Source organism: Myxine glutinosa, chromosome 7 (assembly GCF_964187855.1).
Source record: "Myxine glutinosa chromosome 7, kmMyxGlut1.1, whole genome shotgun sequence".
Taxonomy (NCBI): domain Eukaryota; kingdom Metazoa; phylum Chordata; class Myxini; order Myxiniformes; family Myxinidae; genus Myxine; species Myxine glutinosa.
This window is the reverse complement of record NC_136267.1, coordinates 139,361,130-139,375,396: the sequence shown is the minus strand read 5'-3', so window position 1 is coordinate 139,375,396 and position 14,267 is coordinate 139,361,130. Positions and strand designations below refer to the sequence as shown.

At 42.6% G+C, this 14,267-nt stretch overlaps 1 protein-coding gene across 4 annotated transcripts in view; it reads left to right on the top strand.

Moving 5' to 3' along the window:
- The window catches only part of LOC137431688 (sodium-dependent neutral amino acid transporter B(0)AT2), a 148,924-nt gene that overhangs the window by 74,591 nt on the left and 60,066 nt on the right, over nt 1-14,267 (top strand). For 3 of the 4 annotated variants that reach the window (XM_068123308.2, XM_068123309.2, XM_068123307.2), the window contains exon 2: nt 7,457-7,901. In XM_068123308.2, the coding sequence (XP_067979409.2) occupies nt 7,610-7,901 (292 nt within the window). In that variant the 5' untranslated portion in view covers nt 7,457-7,609. Of the gene's footprint in view, nt 1-7,456; nt 7,902-14,267 lie in introns of those variants that run through there. The other variant, XM_068123310.2, reaches the window with a different exon arrangement.

Sequence of the window (14,267 nt, the reverse complement as noted above, 5' to 3'; positions counted from 1 at the left end):
CGAACGCGTAACTGAGTCAATGGCAGCAAGGAACATCACGTGATCGCTCTGAGCGAATCAGCGCACTGCTATGCCATTCCGGTCATAATATTCCTCGCTGAAATGCGCTGAGGTAAAAATATGGTAAAAATATATTATGAAATAAATTTTTAGATCGGCCATGTTCTTCCCAGGCTCAATGGCCATGTTTCTGCCAAATATCAAGTACGTGAGCCTCTCCGTTTAGGAGTCTATTGGTAACATTACACACACACACACACACACACACACACACACACACACACACACACACACACACACACACACACACACACACACACACACACACACAAACTGTTTTATATATATATATATATATATATATATATATATATATATATATATACCAGCAAAAGTACCTGGTGTTGCCAGATAACAATGAGATTCTATCTGATGGGAATATGAAGAGAAGAGAGGGGAAGGGAAGGAGGAGGGGGGGGGGAGGAGGGAGGGGAAGGGTTAGTATAAAAACCACCGTTTAGAGGCCATTTTTCCCCGCAAGGCGGGGGTTGGCCTTTTCGGGGACCGTGGTTGTTGTTGTTTTTTGGTCCCCTTTTTGAAGCAATGTTTTACGGCCGGATGCCCTTCCTGACGCCAACCCTTTTTGTCGCCTTTTTACGACAAGCAGGGAATTACCAGTGAACTGGTACTCAATTAGCCGACCTCGGAAGGATGACAGGCTGAGTCAACCCCCTGGCTTGTGGTTAGTATATCGCACAAAAATGTTAGTCAATAAAAAAAATGGGTACGTAAAAACAAAAAGGGAACTCTGTTTACTGTAATGCCATGGCTTGCAAAATCAGCCTAAAGAACGTTCACCGAAGCAGTGGTTAATCGTATTCAAAAAGGGAGTTATAACACACCCAAACTTCCCCGGCCTTGTGACTAATTAATTAAGTACACAGGTATTTCTGCCTTCATTTGTGGAGCCATCGCCAAGCCGCTTAAGCATTCCGGCAAGCACGCCAACAAAATAGGTGACAAGGAACGGCTGGCTTGGCAAGCGATAGCAAGCTGATTGCTTCTGGTTGAAATGGCCAAGGAATTTTAAAAACAGATCGCAGGTACAATGGAGTGACACCCTAGCCCATGGAAGTATTAATTAAGTTAAAAATTATTATTAAGTTAAATAAGACTAGAACGATACTCTTCGACGTCACTACGTCAACCAATATGCCTCTGCCCACATTATTACATCATTATAATACTTGTACCAAGTTTGCTTTAAATCCATACAGCTTTTCTCCAGTTATCACATTTTTACCTGACATGACCTCTGACCTCTGACCTTTGACCTCGGGGCCCCAAAATCTAATCATCTAATCTTTACATAATTATACATATCTGTACCAAGTTTGAATTAGATCCCTTTAGCTGTTCTCAAGGTATAGACCTATTTCTGACTTTGACGTTTGACCTCTTGACCCCAAAATGTAATCAGTTAATCTATACATCATTATACATACGTGTACCAAGTTTGAATGATCACTTCAGCTGTTCTCAAGTTATAGACCTATTACAGACTTTGACCTTTGACCCCAAATTCTAATCATTTTATCTTTCCATCATTATACATGTGTACAAAACTTGATCAGAATCCCATCACTGGTTCACAAGTTATCGCAGTAACAGGATTTTTACCTAACATGACTTCTCACCTTTGGCCTTTGACCTTGTGACCCCAAAATCGAATCGGTTCATCTTTACCTCATTATACATACCTGCACCAAGTTTGACTAAGATCCGTTCAGCCGTTCTCAAGTTATCGTCGTAACGAAAACCTATCACAGATGGACGGACAACCTGAAAACATAATGCCTCCGGCGACTTCGTCAAGGGAGGCATAAAAATACTAACCCCAGAAGGAGAATGACAGCGTCGCTTAAATAAATTAATATATACACTTAGTTATAAATTAAAAAAAGAAGCAGAAGCCTCTCCTCAGTGAAAGACACATGAAAGCCTGCTTGGAGTTTGCAAAAAATCACCTAAAGGACTCTTAGACTGTGAGAAACAAGATTCTGTGGTCTGATGAAACCAAGATTGAACTGTTTGGCTTCCGTCTGGCCACTCTGCCATATAGCCCAGATTGGTGGAGTGTTGCAGTGATGGTTGTCCTTCTGGAAGTTTCTCCTATCTCCACACAGGATCTCTGGAGCTCAGCCAGAGTGACCATCGGGTTCTTGGTCACCTCTATTACCATGGCCCTTCTCCCCCGATTGCGTAGTTTGGCCGGGCGGCCAGCTCCAGGAAGAGTCTTGGTTGTTCCAAACTTCTTCCATTTAAGAATTATGGAGGCCACTGTGCTCTTGGGAACCTTCAATGCAGCAGAATTTTTTTTGTAGGCTTCCCCGGATCTGTTCCTCGACACAATCCTGTCTCTGCGCTCTGCAGGCAGTTCCTTCGACCTCATGGCTTGGTTTTTGCTCTGATATGCATCGTCAGCTGTGAGACCTTATATAGACAGGTGTGTGCCTTTCCAAATCATGTCCAATCAATTGAATTTACCGCAGGTGGACTCCAATCAAGGTGTAGAAACATCGCAAAGATGATCAAGATAAATGGGAGGCACCTGAGCTAAATTTCAAGTGTCATAGCAAAGGGTATGAATACTTATGTCAATGTGATATTTCAGTTTTTTCTTTTTAATAAATTTGCAAAACTTTCTAAAATCCTGTTTTCTCTTTGTCATTAAGGGGTATTGAGTGTAGATTGATGAGGGAAAAATGAATTAAACGATTTCAGCAGAAGGCTGCAACATAACAAAATGTGAAAAAAGTGAAGGGGTCTGAATACTTTCTGAATGCACTGTATGGAGAAAATTGTGTTTTTTTTTTTTTTAAGTGCAAGGGTGCCAATATTTTTGGCCACAGCTGTATGCTATGTATGGATTGTGACCTCAGGCAGATGCAAAGCAGAATGTCTCTAGTTGTTCGAATTTGTTCCTCCAACGTATCCCGTTCCTTCTCTGCTTAGTTATTTTCCACAACACCCAGTCAAACACCACTCACAACAGTAATGTAGACAACATGCATCCTTGTCTGATCCCTGTAGTGAATTCAAATTCAGATGACAACTTATTGTTGCAAATTACACTGCGTTTGTGACCATTGTCGGTACTCTTTATCATCCATACAAATTTAGTGCCTATATTTATTGTTGGCAACTTGGCAGAATAGCCAAAGAGTGTGGTAAGGAGGGGTATCAATAAGATGGGGGTGGTTGGAGAGTGGAGAAAGTTGGTGGAGGACAGGGGGAAGTAGAAGAGTATTGTGGTCAAGGCAGGGCAGAAGCTTGGTACCATTGGACCTTACCCCTTAAAGGGAAGAGAGGAGAAGAAGAAGAAGCCTATATTTATTATTTTTATCTGGGCTAGCACGATGGAGGTATGCACACTCGCCTCTGAGCTGCCTCACCTGAGTTTGAGTCACGGAAATTATAAACTGTCAGTCTGTCACCTTGATCTTTCGCATAGAGGGTGATAAATCAATGCGCGTGCCATCCCTCGGAATGACATTAAACCCACATGTCCGATTTGCCATCAATAGCCGATGGACGTTGAAGATCACACACTGTCCATTTTTTGGTATACATAGTCGAGGCTCGTGGAAGAGCTAGAATTAGTAGACTGAACAGATCAGGACACAACAGGACAAAAGGAACAGTTGAGAGAGAAGGGTTGAGAGAGAGGAACAGTTGAGGGAGAGGAACAGTTGAGGGAGAGGAACAGTTGAGGGAGAAGGGTTGAGAGAGAAGGGTTGAGAGAGAAGGGTTGAGAGAGAAGGGTTGAGAGAGAAGGGTTGAGAGAGAAGGGTTGAGAGAGAAGGGTTGAGAGAGAGGAACAGTTGAGAGAGAAGGGTTGAGAGAGAGGAACAGTTGAGGGAGAGGAACATTTGAGGGAGAGGAACATTTGAGGGAGAGGAACATTTGAGAGAGAGGACACCAACAACAGAGTTGAAGGGCAAGGTAAAGGCAGATTTGGACAAACAAAGTGTGTGGGGAGGAATGGGGGGAAAGAGGGGATACAAAGGGTGGACAAGATGGATACAGAAGGGAAATCTCAGGAGGGAAAACTGGAGCACAGGTGGGGTGAAAAGAGAAACAAATGAGTAGAGGTGAACTTTGATCCTAGATTCAGGTAGTTTAACCAGTAGGGGGTTGATGGTGGACCATGTGTTCCCTGAAGAATCCTGGGGGGACAAAACACAGAAAGAGCAGAGGGTGCAAGACCAGAAAGGAGGCAGTAGAAGACTGAGACCACCGACCTGTCTGTGATAGCGAAGTGATCGACCCATAGACTCAGCTTCATTGTGGGAGATTCCAATAATCTTAAAGGCCTTGGTTTCCTTGGCAGCAAACTAAACAAGGTGTGAGGCAGGCAAGCCAGCTGAGGAGGGAGAGCAGTATTCCATCAAGATGCTGATGAAGGCCTTGTAGGTGGATAGGAGTTCAGGTGTGGGAAGGAAGGACTTCGTGTGATGGAGGATTCCTATCGGCGGCTGGCTTTGGAGGCCAACTTTGGCATGTGATTTGCCCAATAAAGATTGTGGCTGATAGTCCTTTTTGCAAAATGTAGGCGAGTTACCACCGGCACTCCAAACAAATGGAAGAAAATACCTGAAACCTTCATTCAAACAAAGTCTGGTCAGCCGTTTCACGAGATAATTGAGGCGAAAAAGGTTCTCTGGCCGACCCCACAGGAACGTTGCAATAACTGGGACAGTGAAAGAGGTAGTACGAGTAGTGGTTATAAACCGTAGATTCATTATTTTATCAAAATTCCTCGATGTTTTAACTAGTCTTTTTGAATTTTGGATGTAGCATAGGCAGGCATGATTGGCCAAATGTCCTCCTCCTGTATGCAAGTTTTGTTTACTGTATTTGCTTAAAAGATTTGAGTTGTAACTTCCTGCTGGTTGTTTCATTATTTGAACTAAGTTGTTTCAACCAGTGGTTATTGTTGTTGGCAGCACTTTCCAAAATCGATGTTGGATTTGAAAGGCAAATTCTACAAACCAACAGGTTTTGAAAGTTTGTTTATTTTGTTTAATTATTGGATTATTACCTTCGCCAGAGGAGAGGGTATTGTATTTGAGTCGGTTTGTTTGTCTGTTTGTCTGTTTATTTGTCCGCACAGAATAAATATGATTTTCTCTGCAACCGTTTGTCTGATTGACAGGAAATTTTCACCATAGGTGCAACTCCACCTGTAGAATTTTAAAATTATAAGTATGACGTCATAGGTCACGTGGTTTGGCCGCCATGTTGGAAAAACCGAAAAACTTTGCACCTCTATATCTCCAAAAGCGCTGAATAGAAAAAATTGAGACATGGCTCATTGTAAAGAACACTCCATGGGGAATAAAATAGGTTAATGATGATGTCATAGGTGCCTCCATTATGTCTTATTCGACAAGTACAAAACTTCATCCAATCGAGATGAAATTTCTTAAGCACCATGTCAGCATTAACTGGTGGAGAAAAAATAATGATGTCATGGATCACGTGATTCGGCCGCCATCTTGGAAAAACCGAAAAACCGAAAAACTTTGCACCTCTATATCTCCGAAAGTGCTGAACAGAAAAAAATTGAGATGTGGCTCATTGTAAAGAACTCTCCATGGGGAATAAAATATGTTAATGATGATGTCATAGGTGCCTCCATTATGACGTCATAATTCGACAAGTACAAAACTTCATCCGATCAAGATGAAATTTCTTGAGCATAATCTAGGAATAAATTAGTTTAGAAAAAAAATAATGATGACGTCTTCGGTCACGTGGTTCGGCCGCCATATTTGATTTAACACAAAAGCCTTAAAAACCACTGAAAATACATCCTGGTGAGGGTTTGCAATCTCTGATTGCTCTTTTTCTTGTTTGTTTTGTAGAATACGGGAGATGTAGTCTGTGCAAAAGTGAAAAAAATTGCATTGCTCTCGGAAGCTAGAAGGTTTCAACATTTGACCTATTTTATGAGGTTCACAGGTTAAATGGTATAATCTTGATATATATATATATATATATATATATATATATATATATATATATATATTAGTGCTAATCCCATCTGTCTGTCCCACCCTGAAACGCAAATACTCCTCAGGAGAAAAACATTCAGCTAAAGCTGCTTCAAATTTCAAATTCATCCAAACCTCTAGGAAAATGATTTAAAAATTTCAACCGGATCACAAATTGAACTTGGGTTGTGTATAAGGCAACTTACCCCTGCTCCCATCGCTCCCAATTTTTTTTTAATGTTAAAAATATGCCACGATATATTTGCTGTTTTTTCTTTTAGGCTTTCTTTTTGATTTTGGAATTTTGCAATACTCTGTAGTCCATACGATATTTAATAGGTTAATGTCTGTTCTCCCACAAACATGAAAATGCTCCTCGGAGACTATAAATTATGTAAAAGTTACTTCAAATTAATCTAAAGCTACAGGAAATTATAATACTGCCTCATTTTAGCTCTTTCAACCAGCGCAATAACAAAAGGCTTCCTTTTACTTTTATTTTTCTATCATTGCTTTTTTACCACAGACTTCCAGATGTTATAATATATTCGATACACATGACATCTACTGTGCGTGTGCGTGTGCGTGTGTGTGTGCGTGCGTGCATGTGTGCGCGTGTCTTACGTACTATTGAAATGTATCTTTTAACTCTTTCGACTGCTGAGACGCCTTTGACCTAGGAAGACCCTTTAACACAAGGTCCCAAAAGATCCCGAGGAGCCAAAAGTCCCCGAGGACCCAAAAGACCCCCAAAGACCCAAAACACCCAGATGACCCAAAAGTCCTTGATGTACCAAAACAACCAGATGTCCCAAAAGTCCCCAAGGACCCAAAACTCCCCAAGAACCCCAAAAATACCCAAAAGTCCCAGAGGACCCAAAATACCATAGAGTCCCTGAGGACCCAAAATGCCCAGATGACCCAAAAGTCCTTGATGTACCAAAACAACCAGATGTCCCAAAAGTCCCCAAGGACCCAAAACTCCCCAAGAACCCCAAAAATACCCAAAAGTCCCAGAGGACCCAAAATACCATAGAGTCCCTGAGGACCCAAAATGCCCAGATGACCCAAAAAATCCTTGATGACCTAAAAGTCCCCAAGGACCCAAAAGTCCCAGAGGAGAGGACCCAAAAGATCCCCTGAGTCCAGCAGGCAGGTATGCTTCAAGGCCATGAAGACCAATGAAACTTTGGTACAACGGACCAACGGGCCCCCTAGTACCATAGAAATGTGCGAGGTTGGGCATTCTGCAAAATTTCCCAACCTTGGAAATGTGGGAAATGTGCACTTGTACTTTAATTGCACATTATTTTCTGCAACTGTAATTATTATTATTGTCAAACAATAATTGCATTGCCATTATTTTCTTCAATTGTATATGTATTCCTTTGTTGCAGGCTTCTGACCAAAAGTGAATTTGGGGGTTATTTGTGACAGTGCATCAGCAAAAGGACCAACGCTTACTTCTCAAAGGACAAACGTGGTGGATCGCTCCAGGGAAAGCACAAACCCCTGGATAACCCATCTCCAGCCTTCAACCTCTTTCCCCAATGCTGAAAGTTCCAAAATCACCAGTTCGAGAGAAAGAGACACAGGAAGCAACAGAGCTCCTTTCAGATGAGGATGACAATGAGATCGAGGAGGAGGAAGAAAAAGAAACAAAGAAAGCTCTAGAGTTGGTGGTGGTGGAGGAAGGGAAAGAGGATGACGAAGAATCGGAATGTGAAGACGGGCGACCCGCTTGGGGCAACAAGCTGCAGTACATCCTTGCCCAAGTTGGATTTTCAGTGGGTCTTGGAAACATCTGGAGATTTCCATACATGTGCCAGAAAAATGGTGGAGGTGAGACCATCAATTAGACTTATTACTTATGCTGTTCAAGTTTTTGGAATGATGCAATCATAGTAACCAGTTTATTTATTTATTTATTTGGCGATGTGATATTTAAAGGTTTTTTTTGTTTGTTTGTTTTTCCAAAAAGACCTAAACATGATAATTGCAGATATCTATTTTATTATATTGTCATTTTCATCAAAAACATTGAATTTTATGTTTTTATAACCTGATCTGTGTCAATTTGTTGTTTTCCACTGACGAAATTTTGATTAGAAGAGTGCCCGGAAAACCCTTTTATGGACTGCTGCCAGGTTGCATAGGCCTTGTCAGGTCTTGGTGCAATCGTCACATGATGCCAGACCAGCACCAGCACCAGCACCAATACCAGCACCAGCACCAATGCCAGACCAAACAAACCCCTAAAATGCTGATGCTGACACCAACAAGACTCAGTGGTTTTGGGGTAATTTGTTTCTCTACATGATCGAGCCTTATGGAAGAGCAAGGTGTTAATTGATGGTAGGGCAGTAGGGAAACTCTTGGACACAAGCAAATGAATGAAGAGGGAAATAGTGAGAGACTAAGGAAGAAAACACTGCAACAACAACAACTTACTATGAAAGCATATATCCTTGGGGATTTTTGGAGGATCTGAGGGCTGGGGGTCTAAAAACATAAAATAAAAGGTCACCAAAGGGCCTGAAACGTGAGGGCAACAGGCCTGCTTTCTTTGCTGACTTCATTGTGGGATATTCAGATAATGTTGAGAGCTTTAGACTAAACAGAATGTTGGAGAGACAGATGCGATGCTGGGGCCCCAGCCCATGGGGGAGAGTAGCACTCCATTGAGCTACAGACAAAGGCCTTTTAAACTGAGTAATTTTGATTTTTCAAGGACCGTCTTGGAACAGAGGATGCCGAGTATGCAGCTCGCTTTGGAGACCAACGTTGCTATATGGTTGACCTTGTAAAAGTCATAATTAATGGTGAGGGGTAGATAATTAAGAGATTGAATCCCTTCCATTGGTTGACCACAGAAATAGATACGTGGATTCATTTTACAATCCTTCCAGAACGACAGGGTGACATTTTCCAGGATCGTAGAACACATTCCATGTATCAGACCAGCATGTAATCAATTCCAGATCAGCAGAGTGACGCAGCTGTTCTCCTATTATTAGTGGGACGGGCTACTATACAACGGGCTAGTGTGAGCCATCTGCAAAATGGGAGAAGGTTTTACAGAGCATCGGAATAGTCATGTTGTGTAGATGTGGAATGAGACTGAGACACCACACTGCTTTGGGGAACTCAAGCTCCACTGGAAGAGTGGGAGGAGAGGGTCCATTGATGGCAGTACATTGACTGTGTGAGTGGAGAAGTCAGAAATCCAGGAATGCCACAGGCAGGCCTTTTATACCACAGGCAGAGAGCTTGGCAAGCATTTGCTGGCTGATTAAACGCAAGCTTCTCGTTTACTGTAAAAGTACAGCATGCGGCTGATGTATCTACCATCGGAGTGCGCTGCCAGAGACTACAGCCAGATTCACCAGCATTGAGCTGCATTGTTACACCCATAATAAACTATTGCAAGTGCACTTCAAAATAACACAATAAATAACAGCACCAAGATGACCATCCTGCTCCCAGTCTCTGCCCACTCTAACGGCTAAGGTCGGTAATGAACTCGGCAACTCGAAGCTACTCAATATCTTGTTATACGAGGAAGGATTTGTCAAAATGATTGTTTTCCAGATAATTTGTGAATCGTGCTTCTGACAAATGTTATATTATAGCCAGACAGCCTTTTGCTCCTAGATTTGTCCATCATGGAATCGTCGCAGGTTGGAAAAGGCAAAGCACTACTTTCAACTATGAAAACGTTACTGTATACTACCAGCTTTTCACGTTGTGTTGGAGTATGTCCCATCAGGTATTGGTTTTTCTGAATAGGAAGATGATTGCACGGTTTGTGTCTACATTGTGCTGTTTCTTGAATTTTAACTTTCACAGGGATGTTTTCTCTTATTGGTCGAAGTTGTGATCAACCAGTCTCCCCCGATCCCTATCCTATCCCTATCCTACCCTCCATGCCCACTCCCCACTCACCTACGAATGTGATTCTTCATGTCACAAATACCATCAGAGTTCCATAGTGTGGAAGTCAAAACGGTAAAATACAATTATTTTGCATTTAAAATGCCCCTATGTTTTTAAATAGTAGTTTGTTCGTCAAATTCAACCTATATGAGAATTTATACGCATGATCGTATCATGTTTAGGTTTAATGAGGAGCTAGTCGTACCGTTGGAGACTAGTGTCGATCTGTGTTGGCGGACAGGTAGAACAATGGATACAGTCGGCAGGATATTAATTGAGGTGCTATAACCGCCGTTGGAAGTGAGAAGCTGACGTTTCGGACGTTAAGAAAATGCGTCCCATCTACAATCTATCCATAAGAGCTCAACATCATGAAAATCGGAGAAAATCTTTCCCAGTTATGATCAAAAATTTGTTTTTATTTTTTATAAATTACACCAGAAGAACCAAATTATCACAATCTGAAAAAAGTAGGTCAAGGACACAAAACAAATATCAGGTGCACAAGATCAGTGCAGGTACACTACAATGATGTAAGAACATCTTAAGAGACCAAGTGGTCTTTGAGATTCAGCATTGGCAAAATTGAGCGATGACAAAAAGCACTATTTTTTTCAGACCGCCATTTGACCTTGACCTTTAACCCGGAGGAGTATGATGTAAAGTACGCACAACTCTGCCATATTCTAGGGCTAAGCTATCTATAGAGGGCAATTTTGTTTTGATCGGACAAATCTTAGTCTAATTATGGCGAAAATTTGATGTCTATACATAGGTCATGACCTTAAAATTAGGTCAAGGTCAAAAACAAATGTGTCAACCCCACATACTTTATATTAGCATTATTGATGCAAAATTTAGTCCCAAAAGTCCAAGCTGGCTCCAAGATACAGCTCGGAAATTTCGGAAATCGGGATAGCAGGAAGAAAAAACCTAAACTGTTCTTTAGTACTCCTATGGGTCTAAAACTCTGGGACACCATTAAAAATTTGGGCACTAATTGTATAAACAAACCCTACAACAGGTGTAAGCCTTTCCCTATCCTATAAGGGGGTGGGGGTGGGGGTGGCTTAACTAGCATTTCACAAGAAAGTTCCTTTAGAGTTTAGAGAGCTTAGCTTTTCACCTTCTTTTTTTTAAGTAACACACCTTTTAAACGGTGATCTATGGCTCAAAGAAGAGCCCAGAATAAATCCCATGCAGTGCAAAGACATGACGGTATTTGTACATTAATCACAGGGACATTAGTGTATGATGGTCAAGTTGACACTGTATATGGCACTTGAACCTCTCATCCCATAGCATATGATGAGCCATGTGCTCAGATGGACACACCAAACACTCCAATACTAATCTTTTTTTTTTTTCTTTTTTTTTTTTTTTGTATACTGAATCGAGGCTCGTGAAAGAGCTAACATTTATTTCACAAACAAATCAACCAGACAAACAAAATATACAAAAAGAGGGAGCGGAAGACAAGATGGGGAGAGAAGGGGAAGCACACAACCACAACATTTGAGAGCAGGGAGAAGTGTGGGAGGGAGAGGGCTTGGGGGCAGGAGGCGTGGGAAGGGGGGGGGGGGGGGGCGAGGTATAAAACACAAAGGGACCGAAATTAGCGGGGGTAGAAAAGATCAAGGTTTTGGATGGGGGAGGATAAGAGATGGTGGTGAACAGCTGTTTTAAAGACCTGGACGGTGGAGTGGGATTGAAGAGAGTGAGGGAGTTTGTTCCAGAGGTGGGAGAAAAGAGGAATGAAGGAGTGAAGGTGAGCAGAAAGTCTTGATTTTGGCAGTTTAACCATAAGAGGGTTGCAGGCAGATCTTGTGCGACCTGTAGGAATATTTGGGGGACGGAGCCCAGAGAGAGCTGGGGGGGCAAGGCCAGAGAGGAGTCGGTAGAAGACGGAAAGACCACCAACCTGCCTGCGGTGAGTGAATGAAAGGCCCTTGGAGTTAGCTTCATCGTGGGAGATTCCAATGATTCTGAACGCTTTGGTTTCAAAAGCGTGAAGACGAGCTAGGTGTGAGGCAGGAGCACCAGACCAGAGGGGGGAGCAGTATTCCATAGAGCTGTGGATGAAAGCCTTGTATGTGGTGAGGAGCTCAGGTGTGCCAAGGAAGGACTTCGCACGACGGAGGATGCCCAGTCGGCGACTGGCTTTGGAGGCCAGATTTGAAATGTGGTTTTCCCAGGAAAGATCATGGCAAATAGTGAGACCCAAAAGCTTGAGTGACAGAACTTCTTGGAGAGGATTATTCAGAAAGTGGATGGGAGGGTTTTCCAGTCGGTCTTTTCGGAGAGACATCGTAAGAGTGTGAGATTTATCAGGATTGAAAGACATGTTCCATTTGTTTGCCCAGTCTGTGATTTTGTCCAGGTCTGCAGAGAGTGAGGAGGCTGCAGACTGCCGATCTGAGGGATGAGGAATGGAGCGACAGAGAGTAGAGTCGTCAGCAAAGAGATAGAGAGGATTTTCAAGAGTCAGAGAGATCATTGATGAAGACCAGAAAAAGCACAGGGCCCAGAACACTACCTTGGGGAACTCCAGCCTGAACAGGAAGAGGAGATGAGAGAAACCCATTCAGGGCCACACGTTGACTACGACCAGAGAGGAAGTCCGCCAGCCATGCGTGGAGATTTCCATGGATACCAAAGGAGGAGAGTTTGGTGAGCAGAGCAGGGTGCCAGACCGTATCGAAGGCACGTGAAATGTCAAGGGAGACAGCTCTAATTTCCTGTTTGGCGTTGAGGACCTCCATCCATTGTTGAGAAAGCAGAAGCAGGAAAAAGATGCTCGAGAAAGGATCGATCCAAGCTTTGTCTGTAGCAATTGGCTCCCAGGCTCTGAATAAGGGCTCTTTGGTAGCCATAGCTTCATCAAGCGTCGAGGCTTGAGTCGATGGACAGCTGCAGGTGGTAAAAAAAACGTGTCGAGTTATCGAGTGAGTGAGTAATGAATTTCTTGTGAGCTGACGAACACTGAAGTTGAACCAGCACAGTTGTTACAGATTTATGCCAGGCCCTCTTTTAATTCCGCAGCTAATATGATGATGTATACATTGACGGGAATAGGATGGCTAACTCGATTCGTACATCTTCAGTTGCAGAATGCTGATTTGAGTTCTGTGATGGACTAAGGCATGAATTGGTGAACACCATCCACAAATTTGATGCCAGGGGGGGGGCTTTACAATGCCATATAGGATCCTGCCCACTCCCCCAAAATATACTGAAAGCTTGGGAAAGAATCAGTTGAGTCATATTACTTTGAATTTACGTTGTAATCGATAAGAATGAGTCTGTCTCCTTCTTTTTTTCGTGGATTGGCTCTATTCGCATCATCATTTTCGAAAACAAATCGTGACCTCCTTATTTGTTTCACTTTGTAACTTTTTTGCTGATGGCGCTCAACATTAAGAGCTGCCGGAGAAATCCATTTGTGGAATTCTGCCAAATTGCATGGGCCTTGCTGAGATGCATTGCGATCGTCATGTGATGCACGAATGCCAGATCTACCAAACCCACAGGAAACCGTGCCAGCACTGTCTAGCAATATCTGCTATCATTGGCTGATGAAAAGCGCAATATTCAAGTTGGCTGAAAAAACCATCAATCATCATTGGATGGGGCTGCCAACAAGAACAACCCATGTCGAGCTGGCATTATCATGCTGAAAACCCACTGTAAGAATGTTTCAGAATGACACAACTGTATGTAACAATGTCAAGCTGGCCGTCCAGTTCCCACCTAGATTTGTGCTCATGGAAGAGCTTATGAATAACTGAAATGTAGAATAATGATATTAAGATATCAATGTGCTTCTAATTTAACCTGTCTGATTATAATTGATGTACCAGACTCTTTTACAGAGCGTCGGTGCTGCCAGAGCAGTTTCTTGGCAAGGGTTGTACTAGGTGGTTTTCCATTGCATTCCCAGCCTTTTGTCCATGCTCTGTCCTTTTAAATGCTGAGTATTAAGCAAGGAAGCAGCACATACCATTTTAAAAGTCTTTGGTATGACTTGGCCGGGGTTTGAACCACTTACCTCCCAGACTCGGAGTTGGCGCTCTAACCATTGCGGAAAACTGAGTCTGGTTTCTAAATTACCAGATTCGAACGACATTGTAGGAGACGATGACCAGATCCATCTCTTTGGATATCTCTCATTCCTTTGATATTGTTTGACACCCATCTTGACATTCAGGGTGTCCTCCTTGACTGGTTATCCAATGTTTATTCGTGAACACAAACTATGGATCTCGGTAGAGC